At 35.9% G+C, this 23,786-nt stretch overlaps 4 protein-coding genes and 1 pseudogene across 5 annotated transcripts; 1 reads left to right on the top strand and 4 right to left on the bottom strand.

Moving 5' to 3' along the window:
* Positions 1-1,063: 1,063 nt before the first annotated feature.
* Positions 1,064-2,409, top strand: LOC18044436 (annotated as a pseudogene).
* Positions 2,410-3,147: 738 nt separating this feature from the next.
* On the bottom strand, positions 3,148-4,218 carry LOC18044435 (sufE-like protein 2, chloroplastic). Its single transcript, XM_006438170.2, has one exon. The coding sequence runs from the start codon at positions 4,128-4,130 to the stop codon at positions 3,486-3,488; it is 645 nt and encodes a 214-aa protein (XP_006438233.1). The 5' UTR covers positions 4,131-4,218; the 3' UTR covers positions 3,148-3,485.
* Positions 4,219-6,865: 2,647 nt separating this feature from the next.
* On the bottom strand, positions 6,866-9,856 carry LOC18043488 (alpha-galactosidase). The gene is made up of 11 exons (XM_024186310.1): positions 9,801-9,856; positions 9,476-9,635; positions 9,034-9,291; positions 8,772-8,946; positions 8,611-8,672; positions 8,151-8,317; positions 7,928-8,025; positions 7,710-7,768; positions 7,499-7,633; positions 7,297-7,393; positions 6,866-7,148 (listed from the first exon to the last, which is right to left on the bottom strand). The coding sequence occupies exons 1-11, from the start codon at positions 9,854-9,856 to the stop codon at positions 6,931-6,933; spliced, it is 1,485 nt and encodes a 494-aa protein (XP_024042078.1). The 3' UTR covers positions 6,866-6,930.
* A 1,209-nt stretch (positions 9,857-11,065) lies between these two features.
* Positions 11,066-16,108, bottom strand: LOC18043487 (probable alpha-galactosidase B). The gene is made up of 14 exons (XM_006438168.2): positions 15,877-16,108; positions 15,530-15,683; positions 15,099-15,356; positions 14,821-14,995; positions 14,325-14,386; positions 14,075-14,238; positions 13,872-13,969; positions 13,325-13,383; positions 13,103-13,237; positions 12,779-13,023; positions 12,508-12,667; positions 12,010-12,085; positions 11,861-11,911; positions 11,066-11,380 (listed from the first exon to the last, which is right to left on the bottom strand). Exons 1-14 carry the CDS (start codon positions 15,936-15,938, stop codon positions 11,160-11,162), a joined length of 1,920 nt encoding a protein of 639 aa, XP_006438231.1. The 5' UTR covers positions 15,939-16,108; the 3' UTR covers positions 11,066-11,159.
* A 1,399-nt stretch (positions 16,109-17,507) lies between these two features.
* On the bottom strand, positions 17,508-23,032 carry LOC18043486 (protein PECTIC ARABINOGALACTAN SYNTHESIS-RELATED). 2 transcript variants are annotated; one of them, XM_024186424.1, is made up of 11 exons: positions 22,613-23,032; positions 22,157-22,207; positions 21,948-22,038; positions 21,246-21,322; positions 21,029-21,117; positions 20,749-20,868; positions 20,141-20,257; positions 19,896-20,039; positions 19,684-19,807; positions 19,403-19,594; positions 17,509-18,594 (listed from the first exon to the last, which is right to left on the bottom strand). In XM_024186424.1, the coding sequence occupies exons 1-11, from the start codon at positions 22,898-22,900 to the stop codon at positions 18,235-18,237; spliced, it is 1,653 nt and encodes a 550-aa protein (XP_024042192.1). In that variant the 5' UTR covers positions 22,901-23,032; the 3' UTR covers positions 17,509-18,234. The 2 variants fall into 2 exon arrangements, with proteins under 2 accessions (XP_024042193.1, XP_024042192.1); XM_024186425.1 differs by lacking the exon at positions 22,157-22,207 and having other exon boundaries at positions 17,508-18,594.
* Between the last annotated feature and the right edge of the window lie 754 nt (positions 23,033-23,786).

Below are 23,786 nucleotides of genomic sequence, written 5' to 3'. Positions count from 1 at the left end.
TTAAGGTTAATGATTTTATTTTCTAATTAATATGGATAATTTTAGATTTTTATAATATATATGACGATAAACACGAAATTAAGTATAAAACTAATTCTCAAAATCCGATTTTAAAAATCTACTTTTTCCCTACTTTTTAAAATCTTCAGTAAGATAAGGTAAATTTACCAAAAGTGATTTCTGAAAATATTTATCAAATAATAAAATTAATTTGTAACTTTTCAAAATAACTTTTAAATCTCGCAAAAAAAAATCCTAAATGAGTCCTAAGTACCTAACTTTATGACGGTCAACAAATATGGTATAAAAGTCTTCTACACCTACTGGGCATTTGAATGGGCCATCTGTCTTAGCTCTTACCTCTTAAAATGGGCTAAAAATCAGAGAGTCAGTTAACTAATATGGGCTAAAAGTTGGGTACACCTCTCGGGCATGTTAATGGGCCATCATCTTTCACAAGTTTCTAAAGGGTAAAGGCTTTCTGTCTCCCAAGACTTCGACTAGTGAAATTTAATCGATATAAATATGTAGCTACCTATATTTATATAAGAAAATGATGTTCTCATAAATTTGCGTGCAAAGATTTGCACAAAACGGTGCGTTTTGTGCAGCTTTAAAAATGCTCTTCGTACGTGCACCAAACAACACACAAGCACGCCAATTCACAACATCATTTTCCCACTCGCGTCTGCCTCCTTTCACTGCAACAAAAACCCAGCAGCTTCATTCTCCACACAGCAAGAAATCTCCTTATTAATATAATATTATATAATAAACTCAACAGAAGTCTCCTTTCTTCCTCCATTTTTCCTCACGAGATAGCTCCGATCTCTCTCCCTCCATCCTCCTTTCTTCCTTACAAGACAGCTCGGGTCTCTCTCTCTGGCCTCCTTTCTCCCTCACAAGATAGTTCGGATCTCTCTCTCCAGTCTCCACGCCGCTAATAGTCCCAGTTCTAACCTCTCTCGCCCCGCAGCAACCATAAGATCTCTCTCTCACCCGTTTCAATTCATTGCTCTAATTGAAATCTTTAACTCGTTTAAGATATTGTGCTGAATTACCTATGGATGGTGTTGGTCTTTTGCTTGAGTGTTGTAAATTAGAATCAAATTATGCAAAACCTGATGCCTTTGGGAATCATATTTATTTCAAGCTTTCATGTTGTGATTTGATTGTTTGATGAAGTACCTGGAAAATTTAGTTTGCTTCCTCAAATTATTTTACTCTGTTGAATAAATTGTATTTGCCATTATTTGAAAAGAATTTTTAAAAAAATTACAGCCCCTAAATATTGAGCTTATGCTATAATTTACGCGTCTCCCTCATTTATAGCACATTTTTTTCATCATTTACGCGACAAGGGAGAACAGAGATAAGACTGTTACTGGCGTGGGGATGAGAGAGAAAGATCTGAGCTGTTTGGTGAGGTTTCGTGAGGGAGAAAGAAGATGGGAGAGAGAGACGCTGAGTTTTGTTCCCCTTACGTGTGTGTGTGTTTGTTGTTAAACTTTGCAGCAAAAAGTGGGTTTTATACTTTGTACAAAACGCACCGTTTTGTGCAAAGTTTTGTACAAAGTGTTGTAAGAATATCGGCACCGATTTATATATGGGTTGGCAGCCTGCATCAACCTCTTATTACAATTTTCTGAAATCAACACAAACATTAAAACTTTTGTTCATTTTCATTGGAATTCGATGGATTCACGTCTCTTTATAATTATGTTACTCTTGTGTTTAGTAAAGTCTTCTAATGGCGATGTACGATTCTCCTCTGTTCCAAGAATTATTACTATCTCTCAGTCTATCTCTTAAATAGCTAAAGCTTATCTAAAAAGGAGACGAATATTAGTTAGTTCAATAATAATTTTAAAAGATTTTTGTTGTATTGTTCCATTTTTGAAGTTTTGAAAGCAGGGGATGACAAGATCACAGTGAGCTGGAGTTTGAATAGGAGCTTTCGGGCAACCGATGACTTGTACAAGAAAGTGAAGGTGACTTTGTGCTATGCACCGGCAAGCCAAGTAGACGGCGCATGGTCAAAGACCGAGGATGATATGACCAAAGACAGGACCTGCCAATTCACCATTGTGAGAAGGCCTTATGCTGATGATGCCGCAGCCACAGTAGAATCATAGCCTTGGGTCGATGATTGAGAATGATGCGCCTGAAGCAAGCTACTTCGTTACAGTCTACGCTTCTGATTCTGCTGGTAAAGAAGTGGGATTTGGACAAACATTTGGTGCTAGGAAGAGCAGCAACTTGTTTGAAATTCATGCCATTAGTGAGCGGCATCTGTCCCTTGAGATTTCATCTATGTGCTTCTCTTTTTTTCCTGCGGTGTCTTTGTTTGGATTTTACTTTGTGGAGAGAAGTAAGAGAAAGGGTTCTCAAGGAATTGAGAGAAGGTGAGTTGATAGAGTAGAAATAACTACGTTTTCCGGGTACTTTATGGTAGGAACTGAAAGAATGTGTTGACACTTCAGGGTTTCTGCAAGCAGATTTCTTCATCAAGAAAATTTTGAAGGGTAAGTGAATATTTGTAACTTGTATGACAAATATAATAACGAGGGGAGCCATGTGTTTGAGTGAAGCAGAAAACAACTAGAAATAATACACTCAGCCCTACACGTACAATGGCATTCAAGAAAGTGCAAAACTGCATATGCAACGTTCAGAACTTGAAACCCGTCCAGCTTAGAGATAAGAAGGATTCTTCTCATCTCCTTTTGACAGCTGAATGAAGGATACAAAGATACTAGCCTATCTACTACTAACTTCTTTGCCTTTGGTATCCGCAAATGCAATCCACATAACCTGTGAGGACTATGTTGTTTTGATGTTGGATGAAACTAACCTGAATGAATCATCCAGCTTCATAGCTTGTGACGGAATCCTGGGTGTAAGTTGAATGAATTCATCTTGAAGATTAAAGTGAATGCGATAGAAATGAAATATCCTGACTCTGATAGAGCTAAAAATTGCGTAACATCACACTTCAGAAGAACCAAACACTCTCGAAGCATCTTTTTCTTTTTTATTTTGGGGAAAGTATCAGACTTAAAACATATAAAAAATGATTTCATCCATAACAAATCCATATACAGTCAATCTCATAGTCAATGATTTACACATCAAATTGATAGCCTTGTTTGGCGGAACTTAATAATTTTCCAAAAGCTGCATCATCAAGATTCAAGATTGAAGATGTGTAAAAGCTGCATCATCAAGATTCAAGATTGAAGATGTGTATACCCGAAACCCTCCATTTGCTGTCTGCATCCAGGCATCCATAGCCTTTGGAGCCCAGTTTCTACATCTGAATTATCTCAAACGACTTTGTAGTTTGTAACAAAATTAAAAGCTCATGTACAACAAAGCATCAGCTGCCAGCAGCCTGTAGGTGGAGGAAACAGGATACATGATGACATGAATTGTGCCTCGAAGTACTAAAACATAGACCATCAAAGTCAATTAAAGGCCATTCACTAATTAAAGCAATTACAACCAGCAAAGACTTTCCCTTCTCGCTTCATAACCAAACAGCGAGTCCTCTTCTGCATAGCCAACAACACATTCTGCCACGTGTTGACTCTGGACGCCCCCGCCTTGATCCCAACATGACTTACCCCAACACCAACGTTCATCTCAGTCAATTCCTCAGTCTTAAAGCCCAACACCTCCTCCGGCTCGGCCCCGTCGAGCACCATTATCAGGCACGAACAAAACCCTTTTGAAATCTCTGAATCACTGTCGGCTCTGAACCTCATTCTTCCTCTCTCGTCCATCACTACCTCAAGCCACACCTGCGTGGCGCAACCCGCCACCTTGTTCGCCTGCACGCGCCCTGAGTCGTCCAACCCCGGCAAGACCGCCGCGTAATCTAACAGACGTTTGACCCGGTCAATGGGTTCCGTTAATGAATCGAATTCTGACACCAGCAGTTGAAGTTTAGTGCTTGTTGTTGCGATGGGTTCCGGGTTGCGTTCGTGTACGCAAGTAAAAGACTTTACGGAACGGTTTCTTGGTATCCTGATATTACTGATTGGCGTGCGTTTAACGTTTGAGAAAAACAAAGGTGACGAGAAAGAGCGGCGACTTGTGTTTAGGGTTGATGAAAGTTTCAGGCTCATGTTTAGATGAGGAGGAAGTGGAAGTGAAGAAAATTAATTTAAGTAAAAACAAAGGGCGAGGAGTAGAGCAAGCAAATGGGAAAGATCCTTAAACTGCGCCGACTTTTGTCTGTGTCTTTGAGAAAGTTGTTCTCTATTCTATATATAGGTAACAGAAATACATCGCGCCAAAAATAGATCACGTCATAGTCGTGTTCCGATACAACCACGTCTGCCAAAATTTAGGGGGCAATGGAAGTGTACTGTTTTTTTTCCCCTTTTTTTACCACAAATTTATGGTGAAACTCGAAACTTTTCACCTAATAAATGAAGGAAAAGTTATCTGAAAATATTAAAAAAAAAAGTATATGTATCTACGACTTAAAATTAAAATAATCTTTTAATAGTAACATATGTGAATGTTAATTAACAAATAAATAATATTAATGGAGGGGTAGAATATGGAGGAAAGTGAATCCGCAGAACCCGACTGCTATTTTTTTTTCTATTCTATTATGAATATTAAAGTAGAAGAAAAGAAAGCCAGGTCTGAGCATCCTGGCGGCTGCTGTTGAAATTGCTTTGTATTGCCGGCTTAGTTCAGGTTGGGACAAAAGGGGAAGTGATTGTAGTAAGATAGGCCTGTAAAGAATTCTTGGTTGTATCATAATCAAACAGTTATTTTGCTTCTTGTACTTTGCTTTGCTTTTTTTTTTTTATTACATGAGATTATTGTTCAGATTACAACTCATATTATATGAGAGTATAACTGATATTTACAAATCAGACTATTACTGAGACCAACTTACATAAATGCTAATGGAGTTCTGCCCAAATTTTAACCCTCACAAATATTCGAGGGATATTCACTCATCACTCATGAGTAAGGAAGATGACTGCCTTCACTCAATTTTTAATTGAGGAAGGAAATACCCCCTCAATATTTTTGTGGGGGTTCGAACTGCTGCCCTCCAACTTGGAGGGCAGCAGCCCTGACCACTCGGCCTTTTGCTTTGCTTTTCTTGATTCATAAAAATTGGAAAAAAAAATTAACATACATTATTACATTCGTCTTTTATCATTGGAAACCCCAATAATTTTGGTTAGATGTTATGTATAGCCTTAATTAAATAACTTTTTTTCATTTCAGAGGAAAAGTCAAAATTGTCATCTTCTTCTTACACTTTCAAACTTTCTTGCTTTCAAGGTACTGCTACAAACAATAACCCAGAGCCGTTACAAGTTGACTGCCCAGCCAATGTCAAATATGTCGTTAGATTATGTATGCCAGTTGGTATTCAATTTCTTCTCTTGTAAATAATAGTTGTAAGCAGGAATATCTTAATTTTATCACAATCTCTCTACCTTGTGAAATGTGCAATCTTATAGAGACTGATTCTAAAGTTATAGACTGTAGATCCCTTATTGTATTAAAATTATATGAATTTCGAATTTAAACCCTTGTTTGTAATATGATATTTCTAAAAGAATACGTCTCTCAATTTTGGTTTTAGTATAATATATACTCTTAATAAAATATTGCATAGTTTTATTATTATTATTTAGACTAATAGCAATTTAATCTTCTTTCCATCTACACGAGGGGAGGTTCGAACTTTAACCTTTTATTATCAAGATCAGAAATTTTGTCATCTCAACATATGATAGTCGCAAAATATTACATAGAACTTAGATGGTACTTTGTGAACTTAGATAGTAATTTATGTAAAATATTACAGCAACCGGCATTTCCTCTTGATGAATTTGGTTCAATGACAAAGGCCACTTCCCAAAGTGCCTTTTTTGGGAGTAGTTTTCAGCTAAAAAGTTGTAGAAGTTTTATACATATTAAGAAAAAATCTGCTTCCTTTATCATTTCTTAACTTTAACTGTTTTGCCACCAAAAGAAGAAAGTTTTCGGACCAAATGAGATTGTCTTTATAATAAAAAGCCATTCATCTGAAAAGCTATGTCCCTATCTTGATTATTCTGACCATGAAAATGATCATTAACAAACTAATGATTCAATGGTTAGTGATCTAATCGGCTGCTAAAGCTACATATTCTTTTGTTAATACTTTAACATCAATAATGTATCTTTCAACGTGGACTAAGACCCTCCCCACTAACCCTTCTTTTTCTCTACTCCAAGCGATGCCTCGAGTAAGTTGATGTTGCTCAACGAGAGAAGAAAAGGGCAACCATCTTTCTTTTTCTTTTTCGAAAGTGAGGTGTCAAGTCTCCTCATGCGAGAAATTGGGTATCAAACTATCAATCACCTGTCTCTTTTCTTTTGGGCGAGTTTTGGCAATATATGTGATCTACAAGTTCGGATTAATATATATGTGCGTGTGTGTGTGTGTGTGGTGCATTATATTGAACTTAATACAATTCACAATTTTTTTTTCTAAAAATTATCTTAATATTCTTTCCTAGCCATTAATATCTGTGTACCTACTTTTGTGGGGGCAATAAACAACAAATTTGAATATCAAATATGAAATTATTAATCCATCCAAGCACGGTCTTGCCTCCTTTAAAATATAGCACATACTGTTGCTGCCATCATGCATGACGTGTAATTCACTTTAGGTTCTTCAACAACATTTATGAAATGATAAAAATGTAATTTACTGTGAATTGAAAATTACGACACTTTGATTTCAAATTTGAAACATATCTTAATACGTTTATACGAAGAACACAATATGGGCATATTTGGAAGGATCAATCACTTACCAAGAAAATTTGATTTGAACTTCTGAAACAAATGCAGTAGGAGTTTTTATTTTTTTTGGGCTATAATATAATTTCCTCTACACTAGTTACAATTAAGAACAAATAGTGCACAACCATGGGTCTCAACTTCTGCCCATACAGACTTTTTCATCACTCCAAAGTCTTTTCCACTCCAGATTTCAGTCCCTTTACATGGAGGCTTTATTTTCCACCCAGGGATTGCCTTGCTCAGGTCTGCTATTTCGGCCCAAATCGTCGTCTTTGCATTGTTCAGATTGAAGAATGCAAGGTATATTTCTCCTGAGGATGAGCAAAGATAGAAACAATCAAACTATGGAATGTAAATTAAGAAAAGAATGCACATATAACATAAAATTTTTAATATGTGATGTTCAATCCTCAAGGCCGAAGCCGAACGTGACCAAGATAACTGGCAAAGAAATCAAACCTTTTCTTCCAGTTGCAATCCAAGAACGAACTCCCGAAGCAACAGCTCCAGCACTTGGTCCAGTAGCTCCTCCTTTTCCTCCATTAATATAAGGAAACTGTAATTAAAGGCGAGAGAAAATCTATTAGATATGAAGCATTTGGAAATTTGTATTCTTCAGATTGCTGTCTTAACTATGTGTGTTTGTGTTGCCTGTACTTGCCTCCTTATTGTTTGAGCTATGATGGTCAATCTCCAGCAGAGTCGGATTTGTAATCAGACCATACGTTGTGTCATCAAGCTTTCTTACATCTCCTCCGAACATAAGAGGAGATTTGGCCATCGCCCACAAAGTAATCTGTGTGAAGGCGAAATGAATGAGCCCTTTTACCAAAGATCAAAACACCAATTCAGATTTGCATATACAAGCATACCTGAGTTTTTTGTTCATCTTGAGTAAGTTTACAAGCTCTGTATGGACCTTGAGTTGAATCTGACAAAACATGAAAACATCAAGATTAATTTGTGAATTACTTTGCATCCATTCTTGAAATTTGAAAAACTAGAGTGTCCAAGCATGCTACATAATTCGGATAACGGAATCTCGTTGAATATTTATGAAAGAGAGCAAAAATTTTCCAACATATATTACTTGCATCAGTAAGCCACCCCAGTGGTAACATATCCAAATCAGGCCATGACTTTCCCTTCAAGCCCAGGGCGCCGGTCATATTAGCGGCAGCGAAATCCCTGAAGCAAAAGGTGACACATTTCAATCCCTATATGGAATAATGAATAATAAACAAAGCACATATTTTTGAAAAAAAAGGAGGGAAAAAAATTCTGATTAAGCTCTCATGGAATCCATAATCTACCTTGCAACACTAAAATGGGCAGCAACATCTGGCCAACTATCCCAATCATCCCCAGTTACCCGGTACATGTTGGCTAATCCATTTATTTTTTGTGCCATAGCTGGTGTTGCACTTGTTCCTGGAGACAAAGAATAGATAATTGGACGGTTTTGTTGCCCCTTGAAAACCTGCACGGTGAAATGTCATAAGGATTATCACCTCAAAGTTTGTAAAAGAGGTTTTTTTTTTTTTTTTTTTTTAAGTGCGGACATACTTCTTTTTTTTTATGTGCCCATGTTTTTTTTAAATTAAGAGGCTTAGAAAAGTTAGTTTTTAACTTTCTTAAATTTTATAACTCTATAGTTCATTAAAAGATAATTTTATGCAGTTTAAAAGTGTGTCTGTATTTTTTTAATGTGATTATTTTGTAAACTTATAGATTTATGACTAATTGATTTTACCAAAAGCAGGATTTTTTTACCTCCGACACAACGGCTATTTCACCCTCATCCAAGTCATCACCAAATGCACAATCATGTTTCACTGCAAGACAAAAGGAGAAAGAGTTTATTAAACGAGAGAAAAGATTGAGAACAATTAGTAACATGGCAATAAAAATGGAAGGAAATTGTTCAAATGTACCAAAATCAACACCCCAGTCGGCATACTGCTTATGCAGTGACCTCAGAAAAGCTTTGCCAGCTCCCAACTTTGTATTTACGGCCATAAATCCATGCGGCATCCATGCGCATGGCTTTTCCTTGATGGCTATATCTTGCGCCCGCCATTGGCGACCTGCCTCCATGTAAGGACCTCCCTGATCAAATATCAAGACAATAATGCGTCAAACAGAGCAGTTCCTACTGTGGTTCGCATATTTGACATCAATTTTATGAGTTGATACCTTGTCATAGTCATAGATAAGGGTGTTAGCATTAACCGCTTGGGTACTAATTCCTTTCATCACATGAATCCCAAACTTCAAACCTATATCATGTACTTTCTTTGCTATTTCTGTAAACCCTTTCCCACCTTTCGAAGATGGCCATCGCTCAGGATCAGGCACCATTCTTCCCCATTCATCGATCAAATCTATCCCTTCTGAATCTATATGTGCACCTTTCACTTTCTTTCTATACCAGAGATAATCCACCACAACGTACTGCATCACATTACATAAAACACACAATGAAAAAGAAAAAAAAAAAAAGGCCATTAATTAGTCCGATATTATTTGCGTCATGCCCTTCCCAGTTTGTCTAGATCATTTTACACACGTTAAGAAAATTTAAGCCTCATTTACGTAAGTTCATTATGCCACCTTACGAGATGGAGCAATTGATTACCTCATATCCATGAGGAAGAAGACGCTTAGCAACAATATCGGCACTTTCCAAGAATTCTTGTTCTGAGATGATCCAGCAAAATGAATCATACGAGTTCCAGCCTCTGGGCGGTAAGGCAGCATGTTCTGTCTCTTTGTCTGCTGCATTTACAGACGGTATCCTGAATTCCAAGACATCTCCTAATTATTTGTTTCATCATAGTAAAAATTTTAACTCACTGATAAAAAATAACAAACAAATACTATCATTCATTTCTCATTTCCTACGCATTCAAGAGTGTCTTGCAAGTAACTGTAATGTTAGTGGTAATAAGAAAAAGAGGTACCTGTGAAGGAGTAGGCTAGAGAAGAAACAAAGAATGCTCAATGCAAAGAACTTCATTGTTGCTTGTAACTTTCAGTTCTATAGAATGGTATTTATAGATTCTAAAGAAGAGAAATTCCAGACAAAGATGAGGTAATCCGAACTTTTACCTATTTTTGAGGGAGTCATTTACCGCCAAAAACATTTTTTATTTGCATTTTCCACTTTTCCAGACAAGGAGGACAAAGGTCAAAAAAGTTGATTCAGTGGATAAAAAAGAAAATCCAAAAAGTTATCTAAAGAGAGAGAGCATTTATTTTTTTCCATTTTTAGCATATTTAGACCCTAAACAATAAGAGAAAAAAGTGGAAAATGATTATTATTAACTAATGAGCTTCTAAACAAGGGCAATCAAGAACACCAACAACTCAGAACACACGACCATCAACCATTTACAACTTAGATAATAATCGGATAATAAATATTTTAAGAACTAAATGAATTAAGGCTATTTTGAGCAAAAAGTTTCTCAGCGTAGGATATCTTTAGGCAATGACACCAAGGACTCATTAATTTTGGTTACTTGTAGGCTCGGTTTTGTTTTATTTTTTTTTCTTTTTCCTCCAAGCAAAGCTGGAAACTAGATCCATGCCCTACTCGTTATGGAATTAGAACCACACCTCTGTGAGAACCAAGAGACTTTACCTAAATCATCTGGCACACCCACAATGTCGTATCGACATTGAACGACTCTGCTCAGTCATTTCAGTTTTTTGTTGTGAATAATACGTTACAGTTTTCAGCCATGCATCTAGATTCCGGCCTTTATCTGCATAAAGAGTCATGCTACCTTAGAGTGGGTTATGATTGAAGTTGGATAACTATACACGCATTTGGGGTAGCTATGCCGCCACCGCGCAGCTACTCCCCATGTCTATTTTAGGGAAATATTCCCCTCGAATATGGCATGTGGAGCAGCTGTGCAGTGACAACACAATTGCTCCAAACGCGCTATATAACTTTAAACTGTAACACTAAAGTATTTGGTAAATATCAACTGTTGTATCTTAAAAATTATGTTAATATGATTTTTTACTTGTATAGTAGAAAATTTATTATATGTTTAATAATTTTGTTAAAATTATTATTTAAATTTACTAAAATCAATAAATACAATTAAGTTCCATATATAATTCAGCGGGTGCAATGTGCGCGAGTGCATACAAACGATTTGAGGAAAAAGAATGCAGAAAACTCGGGGGTAGTCTGTAGAAGTAAACTAAATAATTCAGCCGGTGAAAAGTGCAAGTACATTCAAACAACTGTAGAAAAACTGTGGGGGAAATCCGTAGATGGAAAATGCGGTATAATTTCCTCTACACTAATCACAATTCAGAACAAATAGTGCACAACCATGCATCCCCACTGCCGTTGATAGTGTCTGTTGTAACACTCCATAGTCTTTTGCACTCCAAATTTCTCGGCACTTACATGAAGCTCCATTGAGGTTTTTTCCAGGTAGTGCCTTAGCTAGGTCTGATATCTTGGTAGATATTAGTGTCTTTTCAGTGTTCAGATTGAAAAAAGCAACGTATATTTCTCCTGAATAAGCAAGGAAACAAAGTAATCAAATTCAGCTCAAAAAAACATCAACCCCGTTGTTTTACAAGAGTAATAGATTGCAGGGATGTGATAATTCAGCACGAATTGTGACAAGAAGCTGAACACTAAGAGCAAGATACAATGATAAGGAAAGTGATTATTAACCAGAAGCAATTCTGGAGAATGACTTGTCTCCTTTACTAAGCATAACCATCAGAGAAGCTACCCTTTTCAAAGATTGAGGTATTGATAGCTCCCAACCAACAAACAAGTCTCTTAAAAAGACTTGTTTCCAAGCAAAAACAAAATCATTTTTCTTTCCTTAGTCTTCGTCATAATTAGTTACATTTTAGCTTCCCTCAATGAAGTGAAATAGCTTTCAAATGGGTGATTGACCTTCATTTATCATTCTACTTGTAAAGTGCTCAAATGAGCATTTTTAGTGATTCTAAGCCATAAGATAAAGCATTAGAGAAATACCTTCTCTTCCAGTTGCAATCCAAGAACGAATTCCACCAGAACCAACATCAGCTGCATAACACATAAGTTAGCCATTCAGAATCATCATCTTAAAAACAATTTTCAGATGTTTGTCATTAGCATGTAGAAAATCTGCTTAGAACTATCACCTTGAACTAAATTCACTGTGGCACAAAGACCTGAATAACTGCTAATGAGGGCTCCACTGGGGTTCAACTGCCACATCTGCAAAGTTTTGAGTTAAAATCTCAATCATATAAACTTCACTTCGGAATAAATATCAATAGTATAAAAAATTGAGATGAGTCATAGAGTTTGATTCTCATATATGGCTAGATTTATTTGAATAGGGTTAAGCTCATAAACCTCAAGTTCTAATTCCAAGAAAGAGAACTTATCAACTTTCCTGTCCAGCTAGTATTAAGGCTTAGTTGAATCAAATTGGTAATGACTGGGAGTGGTAGACAAAAGGTCTCCTGAAAACCTCTTGTTGTAAATGTTTCTTACTGAAAATGAATTGATTGTTTTTTGCATCTTATGTTTATAGCTAGAACTTCTAATGACATATCTTGGTTATGCTTTCCTTCTTTTCATGGTAGAAGAACAACCATTAAATCTTTGTAAAATAACTTGACACCGAGGGGTACCTGGTTGGCATCTCTTTTGCACTTAGAAAATGATCCTCTTCTCAACTCTTTAGAAGTAAGCTTCCACTTTGGAGAAGCATCCAAGCACACCCCCACGCCTTTACTTGCTAGTAGATGAACTTTCCCCTGATACTGCTGCTTGTAAATCATCTCTCCATCTCTACATCAGCATTCATATTAAGTTGAAAATCATGATCATTAATCAAGTGCAAGTAATGACAACAAAATCACACAGATAAATCCAATAATGAATAGGTGAAATAAACATTACGAAGACAAAAGCGCTCGACTCTTGTATAAGCATAAAGGTTCCCCAATTTTGTTTCCTGATTTTCCTTTCCAGCAGATTTCTTCAAGCTCTTGGTCATGAGCTTGAATTGACCAACTGTTTGCTTTTGGATCCTTACAGCTAGTGAGACCCAGAACATGTGTATTTGACTCAGCGACTTCTGAAAGATGTGGAGGGGTGACCTTAATTTTCCTAGTATTTCCCTTTGTTCCAATAATATAAGGAAACTGTAATGCAACAAAAAGTTAGGTACGATGCTAGAGGAAAATATTCTTCCGACACAATTATAAGAATGTGTTCACATGCCTCCTTATTGTTTGAGCTAAAAGTGTTTATCTCCAGCACCGTAGGATTTGTAATCAAGGAATATGTAGTCTCATCAAGTTTTCTTACATCTCCACCAAACATGAGAGGAGATTTGGCCATAGCCCACAAAGTCATCTGCTAAGCAAAATGAAGAAGGTGAGAAAAGAATGCTAGTCTATTAAATATCAACAAACTAACTCAAATATAAGTATGCAAGCATACCTGAGTTCTTTGCTCATCTAGATTAAGGTTGCAAGTTCTATGTGGACCTTCATTTGAACCTGGAACACATGAAAATATCCAAGTTAGTTTTATGGATTCTCATCCATTCTGGAAACTTTTTTTTCATTTAATCTGCCAAGCTAACCAACCATCACTTGCAACTTTATGAAATCACAAGACATAAACCCTCTGTACTTCAATTTCATGATTAGGAATCTTATGACACAAAATTTGCTCCAAGAACCAACGCTGCTAGCTCCTAAAACATTTCTACTTAAGAATAATATGCTTTATAGGGATGGAATGCAAGACAATTAGTTCCTGTGTCATGTGGCTGAGAGTTTGGATATGTTAGACAGATGCTGAGCAACAAGCCTAGAGTTAGCAGCTACCATCTCATTATTTCTTTGTCTTACTAATACATGCAGAAAAGTACTGAGTGGTAGATATGCGTTGTATGCTACTCCACTGTCATCAATCCCACTGTCATCAACCGGTCCAAGAATGTTCCAGATGAAAGAGAGAACTAGTTTCCAATTTACATAACCTGGATCAGTGAGCCACCCCAGTGGCAGCATATCCAAGTCAGGCCATGACTTCCCTTGCAAGCCCTTGGCGCCTATCATATTGGCAGCAGAGAAATCTCTAAAGCAATTGCAAACATGTCAGAGATATGAAGACAAGGAATAAAATAGCTCAAACGGAAGCATAATTCTAAGGTCTTAATGCATATGTATCTCTTTTATTTACCTTGAAACATTAAAATGGGCGGCCACATCTCCCCATGTATCCCAGTCATCCCCAGTGATCCTGTACATGTTGACCAATCCACTTACTTCTTTGGCCATAGCTGGTGTCACGCCGGTTCCAGGAGACAGAGAATATACAATGGGGCGGTCGAGCTCCTTTAGAACCTGCACAAATGCTCTTCATATGTATGACTTCCGCCCCAAAAAATTTAGTGAGATTATCGCTAATTTTATCAGGCACTAATCTGTACCTCTGACACAAAGCTTATCTCGTTTATGTTCAAGTCATCACCAAATACACAGTCATGTTTTACTGCAATAAGACCAAGGATATAAATTAGAAAAGATTAGATGAAGCCAGTCCAGGAAAGTAAATAAAGTGATGCTATAGTTTGGTTGTGATTGATGCATGGTACTTAAAAAAGAAGATGCACTAACCAATGCTACAGAAAAATCAAAAGCCAGCACCTTAGCCAGGTAATTTCATCAGGTTAATTGGGACTTGATTTAGCCTTTAGCCTAGGTGGAAAGTTAATGCCTGATTGATGCTTTCATGGGGGGGCAAAAAAAAAAATGGCTCTTAGCATCTGATGATGCATAACAATGGCTCCTAGGGAAAATGGATGCTACCTACAAGGAATTTGAAACTTCAACTAGTTTTCATCATGACACAACAAGAAAGGATGACTTTCAAGTATTCATCATGACATAACAAGAAGGATGACTTTCAAGTAATTCTCAAATTACCAAAATCAACACCCCACTCAGCATACTGTTGATACAGTGACCTCAAGAAAGCTCTTCCAGCTCCCAACTTGGTATTTACACTCATGAAGCCATGTTGCATCCATGCACAAGCCCTTTCCTTGAGCCCTATATCTTTTGCCCGCCATTGTCGACCTGAATCCTCATAGGCACCTCCCTGATGAAAAGAAAAAATAAAGACTCAATCATTAACCTTCGGATCTAACACCTCACACAGTCCTGAGAACTTATGTCTTTAACATAAATAAGAGAAGTAATACCTTGACAGTGTCCAAGATAGGGGTGTCTGCATTAAATGCTTGAGTACTTATGCCTCTCATGACATGAATCCCAAACTTCAAACCCATGGCATGTACTTTCTTGGCTACTTCAGTAAACCCTTTCCCTCCTCTGGATGATGGCCATCTATCTGGGTCCGGGATCATCCTCCCCCATTCATCGATAACATCAAATCCAAGAGAATCAACGTAAGCACCTTTCACTTTTCGTCTATACCAGAGGTAATCCACCACAACATACTACATCCATACACAAAAAGAAGGGAAACATCAAGTTTAGTTTCCAAATTCCAACAGTCCATTATCACAAATTCACAATACAAGGAAAATAAAAATAATGATAAAAATAACTTCCAAAATGGCTTAAAAATTAAGCTTTTAGCTGCTGGCCATGCTGTGTATAATGCTTATACCTCATATCCATGAGGACGTAAACGCTGCGAAATAATTTCAGCACTTTGCAAGAACTCTTCTTCTGAAATGGTCCAGCAAAATGAATCATAAGAGTTCCAACCTCTTGGCGGTGAGCTAGCACGGACCGGTACAGCTTCTGATATAGATGATACCCTGAATTTGGAAACATTTTCACTTCATCAAAGTGGAATTTTTTTAATCACATTAACAAACACAATCACACATTTTTCCACAATTTGGCGCAAAATTAATACGATTCCTGATGTCTTGGAAAAGATTTCCAACGGACCAAAATGGTGAAATCAATGGGCCCACCAAATGAGTAATCACAAGGTAGAAGAAACACCTGTGAAGTAAGAAAGCCAAGTACAAACACACAGCGCTCAAATTCAATACAAATATCTCCATTGGCACCGGCGCTGCTTTCGTCGTTGCTAATTACTAAATGCGAAATTATTTTGACTGAAACGGAATTGTCGGGCTTTTTACTTGATACATCTTGATGAGGGGAAAGATTTTATTTGGGGACGTGTCATTATCTGCGTTTGTCGGCTCGGCCACCTACGTGTGACGTTGTCTTTTTCTTTACGACAGAAAACAAAACAAGGACTCTGTGCCGTGTAATGTTGTTGGAGAAACTTTGGTTCTTGCTCCACGTGTCGTTTAATTAGTTTGCATTTTTCTTTTTCCCGATCATTCTCAAAAGTAACAGTTACCCTCCTCAGACCGGATGTTGCTTTTTTCCGCTGTAAATGTGTGTTTTAAGCTTCTATAATTATTAATCAGTTGACAATGAAGATAATTAGATATGGCTACATTTGAAATTAAAAAAAAAAAAAAGATATGGCTACATTTATTAGATATTTGGATCCAACTATCTTGCTAAGGTTCCATCGATTTTTATCTTTTATGATTTCAAATTTCATTCAACTCCTTATTTTTTTTATTTACAGTTTATTTATAATTTTATGTGCTTTGATTGGTGACCTTTTAAAATGTAATTTTATTTTATTTAATATTATTTAACTTTTAAAAAAGCATAAATATAATAATAAATTTATGACTAAATAATATTCATTTTTAATAAAATAAACAATGTTAAAAAGTTATTTTTAAATAAAATAAATAATATTGAAAAATAAATATAATAATAAGCTATGACTAAATAATATAAAATAAAATAAATGCTTATTAAAAATTATATTTATTTTTTAAGACACTATTGATTATTTTATTTTATTTAATATATTTAGTTTTTTAAAGAATAAATATAATAATAAGTCTATAGCTAAATAATATTAAATAAAAAATAAAAATTATATATATTTTAATGCTCATTACTGATTATTTTATTTTATTTAAAATTTTTTATTTTTTTTGAAAGATTAAATATAATAATAACCTTATAACTAAATAATATTAAATAAAATGAGTAAATAATATTTATTTTCAATAAAATAAATTATATTAAAAATTATTCTTTTAAATAAAATATGTAATATTAAAATAAAATTTACTTTTTAAGACTCACTACTATTTAAACAACATAAATTTGAAACAATCCAGACTTATGTGCTAAAAAATTTTTCAACTCTTTAATTTTTTTGAGTTTTTGTTAAATATTAGGAAGCATAATTTTAATATTCAAATAGATAAATTTCTACCATTAAAATTTTCTTTTCATTAAATCCAACGGTTAAGGATTGAAATTACAAAAAAAAAATATGTGGTACCTTACAACTGTTGCAAGGTAGCTGAATCTCATTTATTAACATTTATTAATTATTTATGATTTTGGGGCAGCTGCTAGGTTATATTTTCTCCAAATCAACGGAATTCCTAATGTTCGAGTCAACTTGACTCCCTTAAAAGGATAACAAAATATCACGTTTAGAAATTGTTTAATAGAATTGAAGCCCATGAGCCCAAGTAATGATCATCAACAAGCCAGAGACCATTAACATTGCCATCTCAATCTACCATAGCAGGCATAATCTCTGTAATTCAACAGAATTGTCCTGGCTGCTTTTAGCCAATTTCCTTAATCAAGTCAAGCTTGAAAACAATGATGTACAAGACAACAGGGACCAGCTCTTGCACTACAAGCATTTACATCTTTCTCTAGAAAGCACTTTTTATAAAATGACTTCCAAAACACATCCAGAAATTGACAATAGATCGTGTGATGTGAGAAGCCAAGAAGGAAAAAAATAAAAAAATAAAAAAATAGTTATACCAATCACGATTTCAGTTCCTATTCTGTTACTGGAAAGTTTTTACAATTTTAATGGCAATGTCCAAAAAAATGTAACAGCCATATCGCACATTTCACTTGAAATTTACACAACATAATAAAGATGAACAGAAACTAAACTATTTGATGTCCTCGGGTCAAAACTGCTACTGATTATCCATCTGTCTGGAGACAAAACTGCCTAGTGCTTCTACAAACAGATTCACAAGTGGACATATGAAGAGACTCCTCACCACAATCATGTTGAATTTCGACTCCAGCAGGTGCCACCTCAATACGTATATCACAAGTCTCAAGTCATTCCCAGCTAATAACTGTATTGGCCACACTATCATGTAGCTTGTGAGTAACAAATTTCATTTTTTCAAATGATGATTACAGGTTCTTCCCAGAGAAGCACCTCAAGACAGATCAGTGTCAAAGGGAAAAAAATAAAAGTCCAGGAGGTCATCAGGCTTTACACATGCAAGGAGTCAGAGGATTTTCCCAGAGGTCATAGTTAGGGAAGGTCTCTTCCGGCAGTCCAGTCCGCGTCTGGTGGGTGACAACGACATCCTCTACAAAGGAGGCCCAGCCCATGTAGGGATCCCCAAAAGATTTAGACATAAGCCCCTTGTCTGGTTTTATGGACTTATAACGGTGACCCATGTACCGACGTGCCCCAATTATCAATTTAGCAAAGTTGCCTCCATGAGTCATTACAAACACATCGGACTTCAAGCAGACCAGGAAGTCAAGAGCTGCCAAGCTTGTGACATGCTTCCTGAAACCAGCCAACTCCTCCTGGCTTGCCAACTCCTCCTTTGTAACCTGTTACTAAACCTTGTCATGATAGTTCTCAACTTCAATGACAATCCAACACAAGAAGTCTCACCATGGTCAAATCCATATTTATCTTCACATACCATAAAAATTTCAGATTACTACCATGAGTTCAAAAGTGACTCAGAGTTTCTCAATCCCCAAATTACAAGTAACGTTGGAAGATCAATTTCTAATATATGTACCTGCATCCATTCATTTGATGTATATATGGACATACAGTATAGCTAGCCAGTTATTGATCTGTTTAATCTTCACTTCAGATATGTACAAAGAGTAAAACTTCATTTTTCCCCCCAAATCATGTGTTTATGATGATGGCTGAGCAATATTGAATAAGTTTTCTATTGTTTTCCCTTTGAATAGCATTGCTCATATATAAGATGCACTAAATAAATACAGAAGCAGAAAACCCATAGCAACATAATCTTTGCCCGGGAAATCAATCTGAACTTCCTAAAAAGAGAGTAAAAGATATTTTAAACAATTAGCCTATGTTTGGTTGGAAGTAATGAGAGGAGAAGAGATGAATAGAAAGGAGTGAGGGGAAGAGAAAATGAGGGAAAAAGAGAATCAATCTCAATTTCATTGTTTGGTTTGACATAAAATTAATCTGTTTTCCCCTTATTCCTTCCCCTCCCCTCCCCTCCTTTGTTCTCCTCTCCTTTCCTTTCCTTTCATTTCTTCAAACCAAACATGCCATATTCCATCATTTGGAATGAACGGTTAATGTAACTCTCTATAGTAACCCAATCCAGGAAAGGCATTGCATAAGAAATGAATTCAAAGGCCTTACCAGATTTGGGAACATGTTCCTGAGTGGTGCCATCCGGTTCTGGCCACCATAAACCTGACCAGAAGCAACATAAATTTGAGTTTCTTTGGGATAACCCATTGCCCGAAGAATCACTGCCACTTCTCCAGGCTCAAGAGGGCATCGTCCTTCCTTCCGCTTCTGCAGGGCCAGTTGCCATAGATGGGAACCATTCTGCCAGCCAGATAATCACAAAGGTAAGAGATGATACACGTTTCTTTTATGATCCAATTAAACCAATAAAGCTGGTGGTTCTAGGTCACCTTGTAGCGTCGAGGCCATTCCTTTTTCCTATACTCAGCCATTTTAGCTTTCTCCTCCCGTGTCCCCACAAAATCACAAAATGACAAGCCGACCATACCTTTCTCAAACCTAAGGTGCAGAGCCCTGTGTAAGAGAAAATTGTTAGTAACACAGTGAAAAGTAATAACTTGCAACATTGTTCAACAAAGTTTCAGAAACCAAGATCACATACATATAAGGATTTGAACTGCCAGTGCGATTTTTCATCCTTGATGCTAGTAAATCTGACATCTGCTCAATCTCAGGAAGAAATTTCAGAGCATGATAATTAACCCTGCACCTTAGCCTGTTGATTTCTGGAGGAACATTATCATACCTGCACCACTCAAGACATATTCAGTAACATTTCAGTCGCAATTTTCCAAAAAACAAAACTAAATTATAGTCAACTGCCAAGCGAATCCATAGTGTTCATACCCAAGTCGATCAACAAAAGGTTTTAGGGCCATTATCTTCTTCTCCTTGATTCGAGGCAGTACATTGTCAATGTAAAATTGGGCAGGAGCATACTTTGGAATGTTTTTTACTGTTCGTCTAGCATAAACATTAAAAACTTTGTGAATGAATACCGAGAAGCATAAGTTAAGATTCAGAAAATGAAAGGTCCAACAAGCATTTATTTGTTTCCCTATTCAATCATGCCCTCACATCACTTTCAAAAAGGTCAAAAACAGCTTACGTAGATAAAACTTTGATTATGGACATGGCGAACTCCAACATTCAGGTCATTTTATCCTTCCTACCATTTACAAGTTGACTCCCTCCCATCACACCCTCATGTTATGATAAAAATGAGGAATACGTTTCTTAAAGCACTTTAAAACCAAGTTTCAAAATGAGACAGCTCAACCAAGTCCCTGAGCTAATTCAGCTCATTTTAAACAGGTCTAGCAGGTGGCCTGTTCCCTTTCTACATTCACTGGCAAGCTGTGACTTAGTGAATCTTAGTTTTGCATATTATTGTGAGCTTAACGACCTAGACTTAATTTATAGTGATTTAATGAATGACAGTGAAAGAATTGAACCTTATGCTAGAGAATAATTCTGATTTGTCAGTAAACCAGTCTGGGATATCACGGACAATTCGGACATCATCCTTCAAGTAGTCGATAAAATGATCAACATCAAAGATGTCTTCAAATTTCCTGCATAATGATAATGATAATGATGATGATGATGATGATGATGATAACCCTTAATAGCATGATGAGGTGCATTTAGTCTATTTGCACCAATCTTGTAAGCCGTGATTGTAAGCCATGAAATAACCACACAGGTTTAAGCAAAAACAAGAAGCCATCTTACGTTTGATCTTTCCAAATCTGGTCCTGCTTCAATACTGGCAAGATGAGGGTTGCATTCATGATTTTGGCTACAGCAACTGCATTACATATCTGGCAAATGAACTAGAAGTTATTCTAAACCTTCTGGCTAGGCAGTATACATGGTGATATGGAAGTAGAACATTAAGAGGAAAAACAAATCTCAATCAGTTAATAACTGGAATGCACAGAAACCATACAGCAATTCGTTGCTGATTAAGACCACCCTCAGCATGGATGAATATATAACCATTTGTTTCATTCTCAGGAGGAAGTTCTGCAAGGCAGTTGATAGAGGTTACAACTCAAAATTTTAATAAAATTAACAGCAAAAGACAAGCTAGAACATGAAATAGAAACATATAACCATATTTCAGAAAAAGTTGATATAATATGAATTGCATGACACACCCGCATAAAATGTCATGAAACACAAATTTGCCTCCAGAACTACATTTTGTATTTGTGGTGGCAAATAAAATACAGGGAATATTTGGGAACACATTTAAAGATAAGTGAATGAATATTTCATAAAATTGCTAAAATGAGTCCATTAAGTCCAATAAAATGAGTCATGATGGATGGTAATTCTGATAGCTAAACCCCTCTCAATATACACGATCAGCCAAAATATTTTCATTATAAAATCAGGTTTAACTGTAAAGAATCCCAGAAATATGTTTCAGCTACTATTTACAAATACATAGTATAATTTGTACTAGTGCATTCAAACTGTATTAAAGGGCATATTTCTTGAAAGGATGATGTTTACTTTGTCCTCAAGTGATTATCCTACTTGATGAAATTATACACCATTCTGTAAAACTGCCTACATTACATATGACAATAAAAACCAGGGAAGAAAATACCCACGCATTATTCATTAAAGAGCCTGAGTCTACCTGATATACCACCAAGACGACGCTCAGCACAAGGCTTCCAAGAAGTAGTTGCAGAGTAAGGATTTTCCCATAGAGAAGGAGCCTCTTTGACCTAAATAGAATTTAAATAAATAAATTAACATAAAAAGCAAAAATATAAACGGTATTAATCATCAAAACCACAGAAGCTGAGAAGATAGGAAATTGGAAAACAAGGTCCTTAAACTTACACGCGGGCAGTGAAGAACAATGCCATCTTTTTTACACAAGTATGGAGCATTCTACAATAAAATTAAGAAATATAAGAAAAAGAAGAAAAAAAATCAATAAGAAGCTACTAAATCGAAGATTCATAAACATCTCACATTTGGATATTGGATGCAATTTATAGTGCGCTATGGAGTATTTTTCAGACTAAAGAGCCGTTTGAAATAGCCAAAAGTGCTTTTATGCCCAAAGAGGCCAGATCTCATGCCATTCCAAAGACTACATTGATGCAAAATTAGCTTCAGCATCTAGCAAAGCAGGTATTTGAATTACATATCACGGCATCTCTGAACGCCAATTTTATCAGTAAATTCTCATAGCAAATTTTTAAGAACATGCAGCAATAAATTCTTGGAACACTGACCACTAAAATTGAAGAAGAAAAAAATGCCGAAGCAAAATAAAAGCAGGTAACTCACCAAATGATTGACGATCGATAAGATCGAGATCAATCCAGCTACAACAACGAACAGCGCCAAACACAAAGAGATCCTGGAGTTTTGTTGAGAAACCCTGGGATCATCACTCAAGAAAGGGAAGTACGACCAAATCGAGCGGACACGATCTCTGAATAGATGCCTCGAGCGACCGTCGTCGTCGTCGTCCGCGTGCTGTTCGTGAATTAGAGGTGATGCGGTGTCGTCGCGCTTCATTGGAGAGGAGCCGGCTCGGCTTCCCAACGAGCTGGAATGTCTCAGCTCAGCCATGGCCCGCTTTGGACTGAAAGCCAGCTTCGTTTTTATTTTCCGTTTTCGACTTCGTTTAGTGTGGCAGTAGTGGTGAAGGTTCCTCACTCACGGTCATAGAAGCGAGTCGTTTCAGATCAAAATCAAAACCAAAGAAATGTTGATATTGTAATTTAGGTCCTTCAACTTTTTACATTCTCTTCTATAGCGTTCTACTTCTTTCATTTATACCAAATAAGTTCAATTGAAATTGACATTAAGTGATTAAAAAACTATTAAACTACTGTTAAAATTTGAATTTTTAGTTTTGACCCGCAAAACTTAAGAGTTTGTTCTGTATGGGTTCTAAACATATACTTTTTCTTTTTAAAAAAATCACTTATTTAGTGTATCAATTTTAACAAAATCTCATAGAATAAATCAGATTCATTTTTATTTCTTATAACAGATGTAAAACTGATACATTCTCATTTTTTTGGTCTCCTAAATAAAGTTTTTTATTTCCTTTATTCGCCATTATTAAAATGATCAAATTGCGTTTACACTATAAAATTTTGATTTTTGACCCTCACAATTTGAGAATATGTTTGATATATTTTCAAATGATCTTATGCCGTTTTTCATTTAAAAAGAAAACAATAAATACATATACCATAAGATCTCATTTTGGTTAACCTTTTTGATACAAATGTACAAATTATGTCATTTTACAAGAAACCTAATAAATGCATGTTTGATATAGCTTATCAAGTTATTATAAGTGCTTATTTAATTTTATAAGTTCTTTTTAAAATTTTAATGATGTTTGGTTATTTTTTAGGTAGAGCTTTTGAAAATTAAATATGTTATTTTGACTCTACTAGTAAAAGTTCAAATTTTAGACTTTTGAGAGTAAAAGTTAAAAAAA

This window comes from Citrus clementina, unplaced genomic scaffold (assembly GCF_000493195.1).
Source record: "Citrus clementina cultivar Clemenules unplaced genomic scaffold, Citrus_clementina_v1.0 scaffold_4, whole genome shotgun sequence".
Lineage (NCBI taxonomy): Eukaryota > Viridiplantae > Streptophyta > Magnoliopsida > Sapindales > Rutaceae > Citrus > Citrus x clementina.
The sequence above is the reverse complement of the archived record's forward strand: the minus strand, read 5'-3'. Positions and strand labels throughout refer to the sequence as shown.

What these genes read in the sequence shown, in the direction of transcription:
- LOC18044435 (XM_006438170.2), bottom strand. Translation starts at nt 4,130, where the DNA reads ATGAGCCTGAAACTTTCATCAACCCTAAACACAAGTCGCCGCTCTTTC.
- LOC18043488 (XM_024186310.1), bottom strand. Translation starts at nt 9,856, where the DNA reads ATGAAGTTCTTTGCATTGAGCATTCTTTGTTTCTTCTCTAGCCTACTC. An exon ending in TCTAGCCTACTCCTTCACAG is followed by an intron (nt 9,636 to 9,800) that starts GTACCTCTTTTT and finishes CTTGGAATTCAG; the next exon opens with GATACCGTCTGTAAATGCAG. An exon ending in AAATAGCCGTTGTGTCGGAG is followed by an intron (nt 8,318 to 8,610) that starts GTAAAAAAATCC and finishes TTCACCGTGCAG; the next exon opens with GTTTTCAAGGGGCAACAAAA.
- LOC18043487 (XM_006438168.2), bottom strand. Translation starts at nt 15,938, where the DNA reads ATGGAGATATTTGTATTGAATTTGAGCGCTGTGTGTTTGTACTTGGCT. An exon ending in CTATCTTGGACACTGTCAAG is followed by an intron (nt 14,996 to 15,098) that starts GTATTACTTCTC and finishes TCTTTTCATCAG; the next exon opens with GGAGGTGCCTATGAGGATTC. An exon ending in AGATAAGCTTTGTGTCAGAG is followed by an intron (nt 14,239 to 14,324) that starts GTACAGATTAGT and finishes GCATTTGTGCAG; the next exon opens with GTTCTAAAGGAGCTCGACCG.
- LOC18043486 (XM_024186424.1), bottom strand. Translation starts at nt 22,900, where the DNA reads ATGGCTGAGCTGAGACATTCCAGCTCGTTGGGAAGCCGAGCCGGCTCC. An exon ending in TTGTTCTTCACTGCCCGCGT is followed by an intron (nt 22,039 to 22,156) that starts GTAAGTTTAAGG and finishes AATTCTATTTAG; the next exon opens with GTCAAAGAGGCTCCTTCTCT. An exon ending in TCGTCTTGGTGGTATATCAG is followed by an intron (nt 21,323 to 21,947) that starts GTAGACTCAGGC and finishes ACTGCCTTGCAG; the next exon opens with AACTTCCTCCTGAGAATGAA.